General features: G+C 54.8%; 1 protein-coding gene across 1 annotated transcript in view; it reads left to right on the forward strand.

Annotated features, from left to right (window-relative positions):
• VWA2 (von Willebrand factor A domain containing 2) overlaps positions 1 to 19,163 on the forward strand; it is a 42,082-nt gene that overhangs the window by 21,971 nt on the left and 948 nt on the right. The window contains exons 6-13 of the mRNA XM_029916903.1: positions 3,650 to 3,844; positions 7,449 to 7,582; positions 8,200 to 8,332; positions 10,670 to 10,725; positions 14,232 to 14,339; positions 15,346 to 15,918; positions 17,095 to 17,646; positions 18,340 to 18,465. Coding sequence (XP_029772763.1) covers positions 3,650 to 3,844; positions 7,449 to 7,582; positions 8,200 to 8,332; positions 10,670 to 10,725; positions 14,232 to 14,339; positions 15,346 to 15,918; positions 17,095 to 17,646; positions 18,340 to 18,465 — 1,877 coding nt within the window. The remainder of the gene's footprint in view (positions 1 to 3,649; positions 3,845 to 7,448; positions 7,583 to 8,199; positions 8,333 to 10,669; positions 10,726 to 14,231; positions 14,340 to 15,345; positions 15,919 to 17,094; positions 17,647 to 18,339; positions 18,466 to 19,163) is intronic.

The following is a 19,163-nucleotide window of genomic DNA, read 5'->3' on the forward strand; positions in this document are numbered from 1 at the left end:
TAGACTGCGAGTTAGTTTATGGTAAACTGATGGGGTGCCCACTAGCTCCTGGGAGGCACTGGGTGTAGCATTTAATAATACTGTTACTTTCCCTACGTTAGCAAGGAAGAAAAGCGAGTCTCATTACCTTTTCCAGTGTACGTGGCCAATACATTTCAGGGCTAATATTTGAGCCCCACCGACTCTGGAGCCCATGTTCCTTACCCACTCGAGTATAACGATGGCCACATGTTTAGATTCCAGACCCGCCCCCACCAGGAAAAGTCCATTGGTTGCAATCACAGCTCCCCTAAGACCGTAGTCTGTCTGTGAACCATTGCTTTCAACCTGGGTTAGTCCTGTTGGAGAGAAATTAGAAAAATCTTGGTGAGACTCTGACCTCAGACCTCTCTTGTCTGGAGCCAGACCCTGAGCTCAGGACAGACTGTCAGATAGAAATGCTCTACAGAGGGGCGCCTGGGTGGCTCAGTCGGTTAAGCCTCTGACTCCAGCTCAGGTCAGATCTCACATTCGTGGGTTCGAGCCCCGCGTCAGGCTCTGTGCTGACAGCTAGCTCAGAGCCTGGAGCCTGCTTCCGGTTCTGTGTCTCCTTCTGTCTCTGCCCCTCCCCCTCTCATGCTCTGTCTCTCTCTGTATCAAAAATAAAACAAAACATTAGAAAAAAAAAGAAAAGAAGTGCTCCACAGAATAAGGAACATGGAGGTGGCAGGGTTTTTCCTCATTTCCCAGAGTTCAGAAGTCTTTGGGAATCTCACCTGACTGGTAAAGTGTTCCCGTGGGGAAGGTGGGTTAGGGAGCAGAAGTGGAGAGGGACCGTCGGCACAGGCATTTGTGTGTCGAGGGATAGGAAGGCAGACACCCCACAGACCAGTGGGGTTGGGAGCCCAGACTCCACATCTTTGACATTTGATCGCTAATCACAGCCACGGGGCATACTGCCAGGGGCATGGAGGCCCAGGGAGGTTCATGGTCAATGGGGCACCTTGGCTTTTGGTGAGCAGAGAGTATGGTGACCAGTTAGGTAGAATAGTGTACCACAGGGACCAGCAGACTTTTTCAGTGAAGAGCCATAGAGTAAATATTTCAAGCTTTGCTGGCCATAGGGTCTTCGAGTAGATAGTACATAAATGAAAGGGCGTGGCTGTTTCCCAGGATAACTTTCTCTACAAAAAATTACAGGCTGTAATTTGCCAGTTCCTGGAGAAGGAAGACCATTGGCTTTGGAATCAGCCTGACTGGGTTTAAATTCAGTTCTGACCCCTCACTAACTGGTTGAGAGGCAAGTGACTTGGACAGCTGTGTAACATTTTGGCTAAGAACTTGGGCCCTAGAAGTAGAGGGTCCAGGGTTCAGGTCCTGCCTCCCCTATTCCTGAGCTGTGTGACCTTCGATAAGGCCTTTCCTTGAACTCCCTATCTCAGCTGTGGTGAGAATTATTTGAGCTTAGCACATTTACACACACACACACACACACACACACACACACCCCCCCCCCCCCCCCCCCCCAGTGGTGCCTGGCACTCGTGCTCTGGAAATATTAGCAGTTAGTATTACTATCCTCTGGGCTGAGTTTCCCCGTCTAATAAAGGAGGATAATATTAGCACTTTTTATCATAGTTGTAAGGATTATCGTTAGTAACAGGTAGGGAGAGTATTTGGCATGAAGTGAAAACTCAGTACTAATATCATCCTTTAGACGTGGGAAACCATTTGCGCTTCCAGGAGCCTCAGAGATGAACTCTTCGTAGACATGAGGGCTTTGGTAAAGGTAGTAAGTAGTCTTCTCAGAAACAGAACCCTCTCGGCTCTCCTCAGTAGTGATGTGTGACCCAGCACAGTGTGAGAAGACCTGGGGACCCTTGGTCTATTCCCTTTGGACAAGCCCCTTGCCCAAGCTCTGCTCACCAGCCCCATGGCATGGCTCGTGGTGTTCCCCAGTGCCTTTGCTTACACTTCTTCCCCTGATTGGAGTGGCCTCTTCCTTTCCTAAGCCCCTGACCCACAAGACCCCATCAGATGCTTTCCCTGCTGGAGCCTGTCCCTGACAGCTCCTCCCTACAAGGACTCCCCCACTCCCGGAACTCTTGCTATTGTCATCCTTTCGTTGGTAATTGTTTCTTCTTCAGCCAGACTGACAGTTCTTGAGGAATGGGATCATGTTATACTTCCTGGTTTCCTTCTCACTATCTTCCATTTAAAGTGTCCACAAGAAGCACCAGTAGGCTGAAAACAGTAGCTTTTTAATTGATGCACAGGCTGATATATGGGAGACAAAGCCTTAATTCCAGGAGCTACCCACTTTTGTTGGCATTCATTAACTTATTGGAGCCCCACTGAGAGATTGCCCGTTAAGAGCTCATGTAGAGCAGAAAGCAGTAAAAGTGAAGAATATTCTGGGCCTGGTCCATAAATCTTCCAGGCATGCTGCTCCTTGCTCTTTCCTCCCCTCTTCACTGAGTGGAGAGGTCTCTGAGGCTGGAGAGGAAGGGGAGCACAGAGGGAAAGGAGCCTGGATCTCTTGAGTAGCTGCTTGGAGGAGAGATGCCTGGACAGGCAGACCACGTCAGGCTTGCGTGAGAAGTGAGCAGTTTTAGTGTTGAGTTCAAGAAGCATGTACACACTGGCACACGCAGATACGAAGGCATTCACACGCACACACAGTGCCCGAGCCTCTTGCCAGTTGGATGGTTGCACATTCGAAGAGTCCTTGTAGGGCCCTCTGAGAGATGGGCATTGTTGCCTTAATTGACACTGTAAGAATAAATGTGCACCCCCCAAAATCTGCAGTCTGTGATTAGCCCTTCAGAATGATGATCTAACAGGGTTTTCTCTGCGTGTACAGTTAACTGTGGTAATTCCATCAGCCTGGACATTGTGGCTAATGTCGGATGGGTTGCCACTCACTGAAAGGTTTGGCCTGAAACCCATTGTAGGGAATAGTTTTGTGCCTGTTCGATTCTGAGGGCTGGCAGCTGCCCCCTGAGGAGCCTCCGATTGTAAGGGTTAATAGAGCGTCTGCACTGGGACTTCAAGCTCAGCAGACAGTCCCTTAACTAGGCTGTGATGAGATGGGACCACTGTAATGTCTCCCAGCCTGGAAGCAGGCCCACAGTTCAGCCTTGCAGCGCCCAACCCTGGACGGAAATGAGCTAGGAAGGCCTGATCGCAGCCGTGACCGTCATCAGACCCTCAGATCAAAGCCCCGTCCTTCACTCTTCCAGAGTCACGCGATTCTCCTAAGCTCAGCTCTCTGCTTGCGCACCTCAACAGGAGCCGTAACAGGAAGGGGATGATACAGGTGGGGAGAGATGGGAGGTGGGTGTTAGACACACAGACGGCGAAGGTCGTCAGCCCCTGAGCTGGCACTGGAGGCAGGGGGGTGCGGGAAGAGAGTCCAGAAACCTACCCAGAGAGTGACATCATCGTGTAATACAGCAGAGATGTGCAGGGCGAATCTTCTGTGCACAGGAATGGTTAATGTTTCGGATGGTGAGAAGGTGCATGTCCCATGCTGGTCACTCTGACTGCTGCTGGGCGAAGGCGGCTGTCACTAGCAGCGGAGGAGCCCATTGTTCTAGGTTGTTGTTCCCACTTCACGGCTGCGGACGACTGACTCCCATCTTTGTCTTCTCCTTCCGTGTGCGCTCAGAGGCGGGCGCACGCAGACAGGCCTCGCTCTGAAACACCTTCTGCGCAAAGGGTTCCCGGGGGGCAGAAACGCCTCCGTGCCCCAGATCCTCATCGTCGTCACTGACGGGCGGTCCCAAGGGCACGTGGCACTGCCAGCCAAGCAGCTGAAGGAAAGAGGTGTCACCATATTTGCTGTCGGGGTCCGGTTTCCCAGGTAAGAGCCTCGGTTGTTCTGAGTCGCCCTGGGGACTGTGGAGACACTTTGCAGCCACAGGAAGAGAGGGGATTTGGCCAAACCACCCTGGTCCTTCCAGGCTCTCTCTTTTTCTCACTCTCTGTGCTGTGCTAGAATGTGCATGGTCTTTAGTTTAGTCTGAATACTTGGTTATAAGCGCCAGAAACTTGACTCCAGTTGATTTGGGCAGAAATGGAAATTCATGGACTCGTCTAATTGTACCGGGCAGGAGGTAAAAAGTGGTGAGCAGAGAGCCCAGCTGTTTTAGATCCGGAGGTCTGTGTTGATTTTTGAGCAGAAACTTGAGTAAAGCAGGTGACCCTTCCAAAGAGCAGGGAAAAGAGCAGGCAAGACAGATGCCATGCACAGAGGCCTGGAGGCAATAGCTAGCTTGGTGTGCTATAGGAAGAGACAGCCGGCCAGGGGGTGTGTGCGGAACCCAGCAAACAAGGGGTGAATTATAAGAAACAGGGTAGAAAGGGTAGGTTGGAGTCAGGTCTAGAGACTGTGGGTCACAGTAAAGACTTGAGAGTATATTGTGAGTAGGCTGGGAAGTCTCTTCAGATGGCTTTGAGCCGGGGTAATGCCCCGTACTGGTTAGCTTTTTTAGAAGATCGCACTGGCTGCCAGGTAGAGAATAGACGGGCAGGTTGAGGTGCAAGAAGAAGCAGTCCTGGGGGTGGGGGGGTGGGGAATCGAGCCTTTGGAGAGGCTCACACCAGATCGTGGTGGCTTGTAGCAGCAAAGCGCGGGGACCTTGCTAAGGGGTGGTTGGACTTGGCTGTGTCCTGAAGGCAGAGCAGAGGAGTGGCTGGCGAACTGCACATGGGAAGAGTCTGGGATTTTGCCTTGAGCCCCAGAGCGAAAGGTGGTGCTATTTGCTGGGGAAGAATAAGGGGAGCGGAGTTCCCTTTCAGATCAAGTTTGAGGTGCATATCGGATATCTGAGCAGAGAAGCTGGGTCGGCAGCGGGGTGTAGGAGTCTGGGCCATAGGAGAGAGGAGAGAGGAGAGACAGAGAGACTGAGGTTGAGGACAGCATTCAGAGCCTGGAGACCACCTAGGGAGTGAGAGCAGAGAGGGAAGACCCACTGGGACCAGCGTGGGCAGTACCACAGGGCTTTCCCGGGCTGCGCCACCACCGGCATCGTCATGCTGCTGCTGTCCTTGCCAGTGGGTGAGTGTTCAGCACACACCGCCTTACTGTGGGCTCTTTTTGTGTCCCCACACATGAGAGAGGGGGCCAGGGGATCGCTTTCTCGCTCGCTGCCCACCTCCCCCCACAGAGTGCCGAACAGAGTACCTTCCACACCGCAGTTGCCCAGCCGTTTGTCAGTGAGGATGGAGCCTACCAGGTGGTGGGAGTACATAGTCCGTTCCGGGGCTTGCTTCTCCAGCTGCTAGCTGCGTGCAGTGCTGCTCAGGCTGTCTGTGGTGGGGGGCCAGTCTGTTTTGGTTGCTTTTAATCTATCAGGGACCAATACTTTAGGGAAATTAAAAAAAAAAAAAAGAATGAATTACTTGAATCGTGAAGTGAAACACGAAGACAGAATGGAAACTCAGAAGTTTATTACTTGATCCAGTAGACATAAAATGACTCTGAAAAGTTGCTGTACAGTAGTCTCTAGGTGTTTATTCTCAGCGTCCATGCTTGACTGGCTCCGGATGAGGGTGAGACAGTTTGGGGACCTTCACTAGACCACACTTTGAGAGCCCCACGCTTAGAGGAATCAAGAAGCTGTTGGTCAGGAGAGACGTTGCTCAGCTCCCAGCGTCCTGAGCTGCAGACCTAGGGACCATCTGAGGAGGCCCGTGGGTTCCCAGGCCCTCCTGACCCACCTTCTTGCTGCTGGTGAAAGGCCAGGTCACTACTACCAGCAGTTCTCAAAGTGTGCTCCCTGCACCAGCAGTATCCGCATCATGTGAGAACTTGGATTTGGCACCACACACTAGGGCCTACCCCGTTGAGTCCAGAATGCTGGGGCGAGGCACCTCCGTCGGTGGTTTACGTGGCCCTCGGTGGTCCTGGTGCTCACTGAAGTTTGAGAACCACTGCTGTGGGCTGTGTATGAGACTAAAAAGCTGATGCTTTTTAGCCCCTTCTCCGCTGGTTCTCAGCCCTGGCTGTTGTGGAAACCTGCCGGGCTGGGAGTGGGGAGACGGGGGCCGGGCCTCGCTGCCCCCTGAATGCGACCGTGAGGCCCGAGCTCAGAAGCCACCCCCCTCCCACGCTCTGCGCGTGCCAGGTGCCATCCTGGGTACTGGGTGGAATGTCTAGTTTACATGGCTGCAGAGGAGAGTGGAGAGTTTTACATAGTGAATTTTAGAGATAGGTGGAAGTTTTGGCCGTACTGCCAAACCTTGGCCTGTTTTAGTGAGTTTTTGATGGGCAAGATTCTTTTTTTTTTTTTTAGTTTATTGTCAAGTTGGTTTTCATAAAACACCCAGTGCTCATCCCCACAAGTGCCCACCTCCATCAGCCCCCCTTTCCCTCTCCCCCTCCCCCTTCAGCCCTCAGTTTTTCAGTATTCAAGAGTCTCTCATGGTTTGCCTCCCTCCCTCTCCCCAACTATTTTCCACCCTTCTCCTCCCCCATGGTCCTCTGTTAAGTTTCTCCTGTTCCACATATGCGTGAAAACATATGGTATCTGTCCTTTTCTGCCTGACTTATTTCACTTAGCATGACACCCTTGAATTCCTTGATGTACAAGATTCTAAATACATTACCAACTACCCTGTCTTCTTAAAAAGGTTTCTCAGGGCGCCTGGGTGGCTCAGCCAGTTAAGTGTCCAACTTCGGCTCAGGCCCTGATCTCACAGTTCATGGTTTCGAGCTCCGCATTGGGCTCTGTGCTGACAGCTCAGAGCCTGGATCCTGCTTTGGATTCTGTGTCTCCCTCCCTCTCTGCCCCTCCCACACTTGCACTCTGTCTCTCTTTCTCTCTCAAAAAGTAAAAAGTAAAAAAAAAAAAAAATTTCAAAAAAAGGTTTCTCAACCTCATTTAGCACTTTCTTCATGCCCTTGCTTATCATCTCACTTGTCATTTTTGTGCTGGGTCCTTACCACAGTGCCCTCCGGCTACTGATGTGTGCTGGCCCCTTCCTCTGCATAACCTCCTGTTGATGGCCGTTGAGTTCTTATGTCCACTATTTATCATCCTTAAGTATTTTCTTTCTATCCGTAGCTTCCCTTGCTCGTTCCTCTCTCGCCATTACCCAGAACCACGTTCCCCCAGTTCCTTTCTGGTTAAATGTTTCTCATCAGCTATGGGGGACAAAACCAGACGACCAAGTCTGTTAGGACCGTGTCTCAAATAAGAACTGATGTTTCTGAGATGTGGCTTTCCTCGGTGCAAATGTAAACCCTGGCTTGTGTGCCTTATTACCCACGAGAGGACACCCTCAGGGCCTCTCTGTGGTTCATGTCTGGACCTTACCTGCGTCCTGGGTGGGTGAGGTTGCAGCTAAGTGGCGTCTGGAGAAGCGGGGTCATGTGGCTGGTGTAGGCGATGGGTGGACAGGAAGGGGGAGGGGGGTGGGTCTGTCAGCTGCTCCTGACTTCTCTGTGGGGGCCCTGGGGACAGGTGGGAGGAACTGCATGCGCTGGCCAGCGAGCCGAGGGAGCAGCACCTGCTGATGGCGGAGCAGGCGGAGGACGCCACCAACGGCCTCCTAAGCACCCTCAGCAGGTCTGCCCTCTGCGCCGTCGCCTCTCCAGGTAAGGCCCCCAGGGCTGAGGAGGAGTGGCCTCGCCCATGTGGAAGTGGGGTGGGGGGAGGGTTCCCTGAGGCAAGAGGTCAGGAGGCTCCCCCGGGAGGGGGAGGGCAAGAGGAAGGCGGTCTCACAGCTTCGGCTCTGGGGTGCTCTGCTCTGTCGATCTCCCTGCGTCGGGCCCTGGGCGCTTCTCAGCTCAGCACCCTGAGCTTGTCTCTGAGGGGTAGAGGGGCTCAGGGTTTGGGACCCAGGCCTGGCGGGGCCCGCCGTGCCTGTCCCCACCTCAGGAGGAAGAGCTGGGTCAGTTCCCAAGCCATAGTCAGGGCAGGGACACTTCAGCTGGGGTGAGGTCTCTGCACTCGGGGTTGTCATGACCAGGGTCCCCCAGGAGCTAGAGCAGAGTACGTTATCTAAAAGACACACACGTGCACAAGGTGTAAATGCTGGGTGCAGAAGGGATGCTCAGAGACTGGCTGCCCGGCGAACAGGAAAGCGGGGCCCCTCCCCTGGTGTGCTCAGCCCTGAAGGAGGCAGGAGGTGGCCGGGGTGGAGGGTGGTGGAGCCGCAGGTGGGGGAGGGAGGCAACCCCGTCTTCTCTGCCCCTGTGCCCTGTGGACACAGACTGCAGGGTCCAGCCCCATCCCTGTGAGCGCAGGACGCTGGAGACGGTCAGGGAGCGCGTTGGCAGTGCCCTGTGCTGGAGAGGATCGCGGGGGACCGATGCCGTGCTGGCAGCTCTCTGTCCCTTCTCCAGGTTTGTCCACATGGTCTGGGGTCAGCGCCCGAGGGCGTGCCTGGGTGGAGATGGGAGACCCCCCACGAGAGCTCCCGTGCTGCCGGGAGAACAGCTGTGTGGGGCCTTGGCCACGGAGTGTGACGGATCAGAGGAGGGAGACAAGGACAGAGCTGTGGGATCGCAGGAGGGGCCATAGCTACACAGTGTCAGACTCTTGTAGACATACTGCCCGGTCGCCCCTGGTGACCACCGAGGGTGACAGGGCCACAGCCATTCTGGAAGGCTACTACGTGAGCCAAAGCCAGTCCTCTAGGGCAGTGGTCAGGACTGGGGATAGTGGTCTGGTAGTTTGTGTCTGTATTTTATAGGGCTGAGTGAGGCAGGAGGCTTATGGTCCAAGGTGAATTCCAGTTGGGAGGCCATGGAGGACGCAGCGTTCGTCAGAACGGGAGCTCGGGCATTCTAGAGCCTGGTGGTCAGCCGTTCTCTCGAAGATTCCCAGATGAGCCCGCCTGTAGCAGCTAGCTAGTTGACACACCTGGCCAGCAGCTGGTGGCCCTGTCCTCTTGCCTTTTCTGGAGAGCCAGGGTGCGTGTTGGAACCAGCTGCCTCTTGGGCCCTCGGCCTGTCCTCAGTGATGGGCTCAGAAGACCCAGCAATGAAATGGACTGGCCACGAAGCCGTGAGCCATCACGCTGGGCTGGCGGCAAGTCCAGAGACCATCTTGGCAGGGGAGGGCCATGCCGTGCACGTGGGTCAGAGAAGAGAGGGCCTCATGCCATGGCAGAGGCCACCAGGGGCCCTCTTGAGAATGCAAGCATTCAGGTGAAAGAAGGCAGTTCTTTGTTCCCCACTGAACTCGTCCTGAGAGCTCACTTGCAATGGAGCAGTGTGCAGTGAGGGGACAGGCATGGCCACCGACTCCAAGAAGCTCGTGGTCCAGAGGAGGCACTGGACAGCAACCACCAGCAGGTGTCTCAGGTGCTGCCAGGATGGGGTCTGTCCTCCCTGGGGCGTCATGGAGGAGGGCCTCTGCTTGAACAGTCTCGAAAGATATGGGAACCCAGTGATGCCACACAGAGGCATTCCGAGCTGGGAGCCCCAGGAGAAGCTGGTGGGTAGAGGACACTGTGAGGCTGTGTGCTCCGATGGCGCAGTCAGGCCGCTAAGCCTTTAATTGCTAAGGGACCACTCGTGAGCTCGGAACCTCCCCCTCCCTTTGTCTACATTTGAAAGGGGGAGGACAGTGGTACCCAGCGCACAGGGTTGTGGAGAGCAGGCAGCGAGTTCGTAGAGTGCACTCCTACTGGAGGCTTTAGAACTGTCCGCCCATGCAGTTAGCGCTATGTCGATTCGCCCGTTCAAGAAACATGGAGGGCCTACTCTGGGCCTAGCATTGTCCCCGGTCCTGGGCATCAGCACGAGTGTCCCAGGAACCCATGTGTCCTCACCAGCTGACACTCTAGCGGCAGGAGAGGCGATAGTGAAGGAAGCCAATGCATAAAATAAACTGATAGGCAGTGATAAGTGCTATAGAGAAAGGGAACGGAGGGACTGGTGGGCATGGGCAGGTGGGGGCTGGGGGCAGTGTTGGCAGAGTGGGCAGGAACGGCCTTGCATAGCGTCCGGACCCGAGGGAGCTCAGGAAGGAGCCACGTGCCATGCGCAGATCCAGGCAAAGCCCTGTGGTCGGTCTCGGCTCTAACAGCACCGATTCCCAGTTCAGGCCTGGGAGGAGTCCGCAGAACTTTCTGGGCTAGGATCTGTGGTCTTACGAAGTCACTAGGCATAGGTGTGGAGAGGGAGATTTCTCTTTAATGAGCTGGCAGCTGGCAAACTTCTGATTTCAGTAACTCCTTGAGTTTGTAATTGACTTGGCTTTTTTCCCAAGTGGATGTTTTGCACCAGGGAAAAGTGCGCTAGAGGGGGCGCACTTAGCCCGTACCTGTGGTGGGCAGCCTGGGGGAGCTGCACAGCCTGAAGCCAGGTGCCTCCTCCCCACTGTCTCCTTGCCCTCCCCTCTGCCGCTGCATTGTGCTGGCCCCAGAAAATAACTCCTGATAGAAAGCTCTTCCAACCGTTCTGATTCTGAGCACAGGTATTTCCAAATTCTGACATGATCGCCAACTTACACTAAAAAAAAACAAAACAAAACATTGTTTCTGGGTAGTTTGGAATCTTCCGTATTCTATGTGCAGATAAAAGTTGGGGGAGAATCAAGGAAGAAAGACGTCTTTCTTGGCCCATATCTGCATTGGAATCTCATGTCAGCTTTTAGCGGTTTCAAATCACCTTCCAGGTCTCTGCTTTCCTCTTAAACTTTTGCTCTCTTCCGTTTGTTCCCTTGGGTGATAGCTGGAAGAGAGTGATCCTCACCCACCCTGCCACCTGCTACAGGACCACCTGCCCAGGTACAGTCGGCCTCTTGGATTTTCTAGCTCTTTCTGGGCCCTGGGACTAGGCTGGCTTCTAAGGATGTGTTTGCATGCCTGGGCAGAGGGTGGGGTTGGACCCAGCTCCCGGGCAGAGACCGACATTTCAGAGGGCAGGACGAGGGGCAGGCTCACACTGCACTCATTCCTCCTTTGCTCAGCGGTGTTTTTCACTAAGAATGGAGTGAAGACTGTGGAATTATCTTCTTTGCTTAACCCATGCCCCTTGCATGACAAGACGCAGAGAAGGGCGTGCGTGGAGCGCCAGCCTTGCAGACAGAATACCTCACATCCAGCCCCAATTCCAGACCTCAGTTTCCTCCTCTCTAACACAGATTTCCCATGCCTGGGATCCCCATTTCCCTGCTCTGTATGATAGAGGATGTCATAAATGGGTTCCTAGTGAAGATTCAGTAGGTGACGCCCACAGAAGTCCTTCATCAGCTACAAGGTCCCAAAGCAAACAGGGTGACTCACCAATACTATTAGGCATCATTCAGCCTGTTTCCCCCAGTGGGCCTCCCTGCTCCTTACCTGGGGGTCTAGTGTACCCTACTGACCTGGCAGCATAGAAATTGCACTCAACTGTGTTGGCATCAGTCACTTATGGATTTGTTACTCCTGATGAGGCAAGGAGCCCGTCTCCTGCAAGGAGAGCCAGTGGCACTTTCTACCCGGGGTTTGGTGGTCCCTTTGACGTACCGTTGTATTTATTTTACTATTTTTTTTTAATAGTTTATTGTCAAGTTGGTTTCCATATAACACCCAGTGCTTCTCCCTACAAGTGCCCCCCTCCATGACCATCCCCCCCTTCCCCTTTAGCCCTCGGTTCGTTTTCAGTATTCAATAGTTTCATGGGTTGTGTCCCTCTGTTAGGTTTCTCCTGTTAGACCTATGAGTGCAAACATATGGTTTCCGTCCTTCTCCGCCTGACTTACTTCGCTTAGCATGACACCCTCGAGGTCCATCCACTTTGCTACAAATGGCCAGATTTCATTCTTCCTCATTGCCACGTAATACTCCATCGTGTATATATACCACATCTTCTTGATCCACTCATCAGGTGATGGACATTGAGGCTCTTTCCATGTTTTGGCTATTGTTGACAGTGCTGCTATGAACATTGGGGTACATGTGCTCCTATGCATCAGCACTTCTGTATCCCTTGGGGAAATCCCTAGCAGTGCTATTGCTGGGTCATAGGGGAGTTCTATGGATAGTTTTTTGAGGAACCTCCACACTGTTTTCCAGAGCGGCTGCACCACTTTACATTCCCACCAACAGTGTAGGAGGGTGCCTGTCTTTCCACACCCTCGCCAGCATCTGTAGTCTCTTGATTTGTTCATTTTAGCCACTCTGACCAGTGTGAGGGCCAGAGGGAGGGGCAGGGGGAAAGAGGGACATCTCGTTTTAAAGTTCCCATGTTGCATTCTTCTGAACCATAAAGGGAACTGAAAGTAGGTGGTGTTTTCCCTCAGAAGTTAAAGTTTGAGGGGCACCTGGGTGGTTTGGTTGGTTAAGCGTCCAACTCTTGATTTCAACTCAGGTCATGATCTCATGGTTCTCAAGATGGAGTTCTGCATGGAGTCCTGCTTGGGATTCTCTGTCCTCCTGCTTGCCTGTCCCCGACTTGTGTGTGCTTGCACACACACATGCTCGTTGTCTCTCTGCAGCCTCTCCCCCCACAAAAAAATTGAAGTTTGAGCAAAAAGCTTTGGAAGCAGTGACCTGGGTTTGAGCCCCAGCTCTACCCGCTTCCAGCTATCTGAGCTTCTAGTCATTGAGCCTCAGTTTCCCCATCTGGAATGAGGAGATTGTTAGAGAACTGATCTCATCGGGCAGTGTTCATGAAATGAGATCATGCGTGTATGGTGCTTAACACAGTACCTAACACATAGGAGCTGCTCAATTAAAGGCTACTATTGGTGGTGGTAATGCACCCCTGGTTGTTTCTGTTGTACACGGGCTGACAGAGTAGCCGGCCTGGGTGCCCAGAGTTAGCCTAAAAATTCTACATTCAATAAACATACGCTTTAATTGCAGTGATGGGACCACCATGTTTTCTACAGTTTTATGTAGAAAGGACAGCAATCACCAATTCTGATGGTGACCACACTCAGCTGCTTAGAAAGTCCTTTGCTTATATGATACATGAATTCATGAAGATCTCGTCTGTTCTCTGTATCTCTGGGAGGGAAGTCACATGGTATTATCTGCATTTTATAGTAATTGACAAGGGAATTGAAAGGAGCTCAGATATTGACCAAAGGGTATCATCGATAGGCCAGTTCAGAATGGGCCCAATTTTGTCACAAGCTGCGGTTTCCTGTGTAAAATAGCCCCTTTGAAAGAGACAGTGCCCGTCATTTGGACCTCACATCCCAAAGCAAATACTGTCTTAACACGTTATGGAGTGTTTGGTTCGTGCCAGGCTTTGTGCTAAGACTTTCCATGGGTTAGTTCATGTGACCCTCACAGTAAGTCTGTGGAACAAGTTTTCATCATCCCTATTCTGGGGAGGGTGCTGGGGCGTGGAGGGGCTAATTAAGGTGCCCAAGTAGATGGAGGAGGACCCATCCATTGGCCCCACACACAAAAGGCTCACCGTTTTGCTGTGCCAGCCAGCGGAGGCCATTAAGAGCAACCACATAGCACTTGAGGAATGGCACTCTCCACACCACAGTGTTGCCTGAATCTTACGGACACCCGCTTGGCACCATGATCCTCCTGAGACTTTCATCCTTGTTGAGCTCAGCTCCAACACCAGTAACTCACTGCAGCCTCTGGGAGCCCTTCTGGGTCTCGTCGCCAGGCGGGGGTATAATGCCATGTTGTGCAGTTAGCTTGGGCCACCGTAACTGAGTATCACCGGCCGGGTGGCCTACGCAACAGAAATGTTACTTGCTCGTAGTTCTGGAGGTTGGGAGTCCAAGATGAAGCTATCCGCAGGTTCTGTTGCTTCTGAGGCCCCTCTGCTCAGTTTGTAGGTGGCAGTCTTCTCCCCGTCCTCATGTGGCCTCCCTCTGCACGTGGCTGGTGTCTCTTCCTACTCTGATATGTCAGACTGGATTAGGGCCCACCCGATACCTCATTTAGCCTTAATTTTCTTTTAAAGGCCCTCCCCAAATACAGGCACATCCTAAGGTGCTGAGGGTTGGGACTTACACATATGAATTTGGAGGAACACAACTGAGTCCATAGCAGCCCAGGATCCATGGAGCCTGTAATTCACGCAGGGCCTGATGGAGCCCACCGCTGAGTGTCCTTTACATCCACTACCTGGCCCCTCTTTTACGTTCCTCGCTCACTTTCTGGCCCCTCTTTGCCACAGACTTTGTGGCTAGTTTCCTAGTGGTCCTGGGGGGGGAGCGGGGAGCTGGGCCCTGGTGGGGGACAGGGTGGTTTACTAGAGTCACACCTCTGGCCAAACCCTATCATGCCTCTGAGCTGACGTGCTAGGCTGTTAATGGGCATCTCTCTGATAGGCGCCTGTGACTCGCAGCCCTGCCAGAATGGAGGCACATGTGTTCCAGAAGGACTGGACGGGTACCACTGCCTCTGCCCGCCAGCCTTCGGAGGGGAGGCTAACTGCGGTACGTATGCATGGGACGTCTAAGACCGGCTGTTGGGGAGCCCTGGAGCCTGGGCTCCCCCTGCCCACCTCCCACCCCGCTGGCTACTAGGTAGAAACTAGCCCTTGGGTTTTAGAGCCCCACTTTGCAGGCACACTGCTGATCTGTTGTTTCATGTGAGACAGCCTCTGAGCGCTCCACGAATAAATACCTCAGGTGGTGATGCCCCGGGGAGATCAGCGGCTCCTGGCTTCTCATCTTTAGAATGGCCACTGCTTGATCTTCGAGCGCTGCTGAGTTCAGATGCCGGCCGACGCCAGCCCGACTCTCAGTCCTGGTTCTGGGCAGGGTCTCCTCTCCCCTCTCGTAGGAAAAGGAGCAAAGGGCCTAAACCCTGGTGTGAGATGAAAATTACAATAGGCTTACCCTGTAGGCTTGTGGGGCATTTTAAATAAGGTAGATGGAAAGTGCTTTGTAACAATGCTTAACACACAGTAGGCGTTTATTCAACGTTAACTTTTTAAAATATATTTTATTTATTGTAAAAAATGCTTAATAACTCAAAAAACGTAGTGTTGGGTCAACTGGAGATCTCTGGAAGAACACAGTCTTGACCTCCTACCTCACAGAAGTTACACAGAGATCAGTTCCAGATGGGTCATAGATCTAAATGTAAAAGGCAAAGCAGAGAAGCTTCTGGAAGAAAACATGGCATATCTTCATGATTTAAGGTAAACTAAAATTTCTCATAGGGACATATGAAGCACGCATCGTAACAGGAAAGTTTTAGATTATAGTTTACCTTTTAAAAAGTGGTCAGACCGAGATGGGTAGTGAGAGCCAGGAAGGAGAGCCGTGTCTGGGCCTGTGTGACTGGGTGCCCTGTGCCCTGGCCCCTGTCGCCCCGCCTACTCCTGGGCGGGAGGGGTCTCCTGCCCCATGTTGGGGACGGGCAGCTCTGGTGGGTCGGAGGCTTCCATGCTCCAGGTGGCCATAGCATGACTGCTGGCCTTCGTGATCCCCGCAGCCCCGAAGCTGAGCCCTGAATGCAGAGTCGACGTCCTCTTCCTGCTCGACGGCTCGGGGCGCACCACCCCGGAGGGCTTCCTGCGGGCCAAGGCCTTCGTGAAGCGGTTTGTGCAGGCCTCCTTGGGCGAGGACTCCCGGGCCCGCGTGGGTGTGGCCCGCTACAGCGGGGAGCTGGCGGTGGCCGTGCCCGTGGGCGAGTACCAGGACGTGGCGGCCCTGCTCTGGAGCCTGGACGGCATCCCCTTCGGCGGGGGCGCCACCCTGACGGGCCGCGCCTTGCGACAGGTGGCCGAGCGCGGCTTTGGGAGCGCCACCAGGACGGGCCAGGACCGTCCCCTTAGGGCGGTGGTCCTGCTCACCGAGTCACCCTCCCAGGATGACGTGGCCGGTCCAGCGCGTCGTGCCCGGGCCCGGGAGCTGCTCCTGCTGGGCGTGGGCACTGAGGCCGTGCGGGCGGAGCTGGAGGACATCACAGGCGGCCCTGAGCGCGTCCTGGTCTACACGGGCCCGCATGACCTGTTCCGCCAAATCCCTGAACTGCAGGAGAAGCTGTGCAGCCAGCCACCGCCAGGTGAAGTCCCAGGGCTCCGCGGTAGCAGGTCTGGTAGGGTGCTCATACAGGGTGCGTGCGTCACAACTAACGAATCCATCAGTATATCATTTGCTAAAGTTCAGATCTCAGTGTTTACCTAGCGACCCCCTTTGGTTCTGGGGATGCTGTCCAGGACCCTACGTTCTAGCTGGCCATTGCTTTGTCTTAGGCTCCCCTGGGCTGCCAGTTACTCAGATACTCCTTGTGCTGGAGTGGGGTTTGAAACCTGATAGGCCTGATTCACAGGCTGCCCCCTCTGCACTTGGCAGAAACCCCAGCCTCCTTCCGCTGGCTTCTGCGAGCTCCCGGTGACGGCTTCCTCAGCTCTCTCTGCTGCGCCAGCACAGGGAGCAGGGCAGGGAACCACCACTCAGTCCTCTCCCTGCTCAGAACAGCACCCAGCCCTCCGCCCACACTTACTCCTCACGGAGAGACCCTGCCGTCTCCCAACCTCCTTATGTTGCTCCTGCTTGTCCCTCTCAGGGTACCCTGGCTTGTCCCCCAGCCTCCCATGCCTGCTCACGTAATTTGTGATTCTGTGTGGGCCTCCTGGCTGTTTCCCCACAGACACTGAGCCCATTGAGGGGAGGCATGGGCCCCTTTTAACCACTTGGTATCATTAGGGCCTGGAGCACAGTTGATAGCACACAGAGGGTGCCCGGTAAGGGACTGGATGAGAATGCAGGTGAGTTGCTGTCACAAAGGGTCCCCAGAGCTCAGTGGCTTACAGCTGATTTAGACATTTCTTTCTCTCACAGTTAGGAGGTGAGTGTGGCCCCAGCCAGCAGGGCAGCTTGGCTGTCTTGTTCCACCTCTGGGTCCGAGGTCCTTGTTTCTCAGCCAGCAGGAGTGGGGAGAAGGGAAGTGACTCCCCTTTGAGGACAGATTTGGGGAACTGTACAGTTATTTCCTACCACATCCCCATAGATTGGTGTGGCCACGGGTCCAAGCCATATCTGCTGGGAAGTCTGGGAACATGGCCTCGCCTGGTGTTTGTGTGTCCTCCTGTTTGAGGTGGGGGTGGAGGATGGCAACCGAGGTGGGCCGACTGGCTGACCCAACCCAGAGCGGCCCCCATCTTGCCAGCCTGGGGCAGGGAAGAGGGGGCTCTGCTGGGCAGAGACTGCCCCGGGCTCACCGTGCTGGCCCCCACAGGCTGCCAGGCGCAGTCCCTGGACCTGGTCTTCATGCTGGATGCCTCGGCCTCTGTGGGGCCCAAGAACTTCGCTCAGATGCAGAGCTTCGTGAGGAACTGCACGCTCCGGTTTGACGTGAACCCAGACGTGACACAGGTCGGCCTGGTGGTGTTCGGCAGCCGGGTCCGGACGGCCTTCGGGCTGGACGCCCATGTCACCCGCGCCGCAGTGCTGCGGGCCGTGAGCCAGGCCCCCTACCTGGGCGGGGTGGGCTCGGCAGGCACAGCCTTGCTGCACACCCATGACAAAGTGATGACGGTCCAGAGGGGTGCCCGGCCTGGTGTCCCCAAGGCTGTGGTGGTGCTCACAGGTGGGGTGGGGGCAGAGGACGCGGCTGTCCCCGTCCAGAAGCTGAGGGACGATGGCGTCTCTGTCTTGGTGCTGGGCGTGGGGCCTGTGCTGAGGGAGGCGCTGCGGAGGCTCGCGGGTCCCCGGGACTCCCTGATCCACGTGGCCACCTACGCAGACCTGAGGTACCACCAGGACGCGCTCATCGAGTGGATATGTGGAGGTGAGTGGGGGAGCCACACCCTTCGTTGCCACTTCCGGGGGGGATGTGGCGGGGGGACTCCACCTGTGCCCTTGGGTACATCATGACAGGGATGGCAGCACCTCCCAGTTACCCGGCGCTGTCCACGTGCTGGCTTCGGTGCTAAATCCCCCGCTCACGGCCACAGTTGACCCTATCTGACATCTGTGGGGCAGAGAATTTAATGAAAATCCCGGTCTCCAAGCTTGAGAGCTTTTGCACCTCATTTGAACAGACGACATCCCTAGGATACCTGCAGATTCCCCCAGGAGTCTGAGGACCCGGGATGACACTGACCTAGGTAGTGAGTGACAGAGCTGGGAAGAGAGACACACAGTCAGGCCAGCCTGACCCCAGGCATCCTTTTGCCAGTGACCTCGTTCTGCTGTTGTAAAAGTGTGTCCATGATAATAGTAAACACCGCTATGTGCACAGCACATTAGAGTCTGTGCAGTAGGGAAGGCAAGCTGTGTGGAAGCTGGGTCCGTGACCTGGCCAGGCAATGTGGGGCCCCAGCTGTGTGCTAACCTCCAAGCTGTTGTTCAAGGGCCCACGGAAACACGGAGAGGTTCAAGATGCCCCTCTGGGGGTCTCACCTCTGCTCTGGGCTTCCTCAGAGTAGGGGGCCTGGGGGCTGACCCGGGCTGGGCCTGCTGGGCGCGTTCTCCCTTGTAGAAGCCAAGCGGCCTGTGAACATCTGCAAACCCAGCCCGTGCATGCATGAGGGCTCCTGCATCCTGCAGAACGGGAGCTACCGCTGCGAGTGCCAGGCTGGCTGGCAGGGCCCCCACTGTGGGAACCGTAAGTGGGGCTCTCGCTCTGCATGTGAGAGCTGGGGGTGGCCTTGAGACTGGCTGAGCCCCAGGGACTCCGCTGAAGGCAGGTTCTAGGGCATTCACTCAACAGAATGACTCACACTATTGTTTGTCGTTCCAGAAACATTCTGTGGGGCCTCCTGCATCCCGGGCGCGGCTCTAGGTGGTAGGGACATGGCAGTAAACTAGCGGTTCTGTCCTCCCGCAGCTCACATGCCCGTGGGGGAGATGGACAGTGAGCAGGTGCAACGGGCAGTGTGTGGGTGCTGAGCATATACGAGGGGAAGGTCTCCCAGAGGGGCCTGGGCTAGGAGCAGTGGGGGTGGAAATGTCTGGAAGGCAGAGGACGCGAGCACAGATGCAGGCTGGTGGGGAGAGGATGGGGGTAGAGGCTGAGGGGAGTTGTTGTTTGAGCAGTTCTCTCCGCTCAGTGACTGGGAGGAATGGCCATCAGCCGAGGGTGACGGGAGGCCCTGGAGGTTTGAGGAGAGAACGGTAACTGTCCAGGAAACAAGAGGTCGGAACTAGATAGTGATGTTGGGCAGGCTTACCGGCCCACTGTGGCCCCTGCTCATGAACTGCAACTTAGGGGAGCCAGCGAACAGAAGGCGATGCCCCTGGGAGCCTTGGGTTTCCAGTCGCTGCCTGAGGCTGGGGAGTGGACCTGAAGGGCTCCGACGCTTG

This window comes from Suricata suricatta, chromosome 2, assembly GCF_006229205.1.
Source record: "Suricata suricatta isolate VVHF042 chromosome 2, meerkat_22Aug2017_6uvM2_HiC, whole genome shotgun sequence".
In the NCBI taxonomy this organism is placed as follows: domain Eukaryota; kingdom Metazoa; phylum Chordata; class Mammalia; order Carnivora; family Herpestidae; genus Suricata; species Suricata suricatta.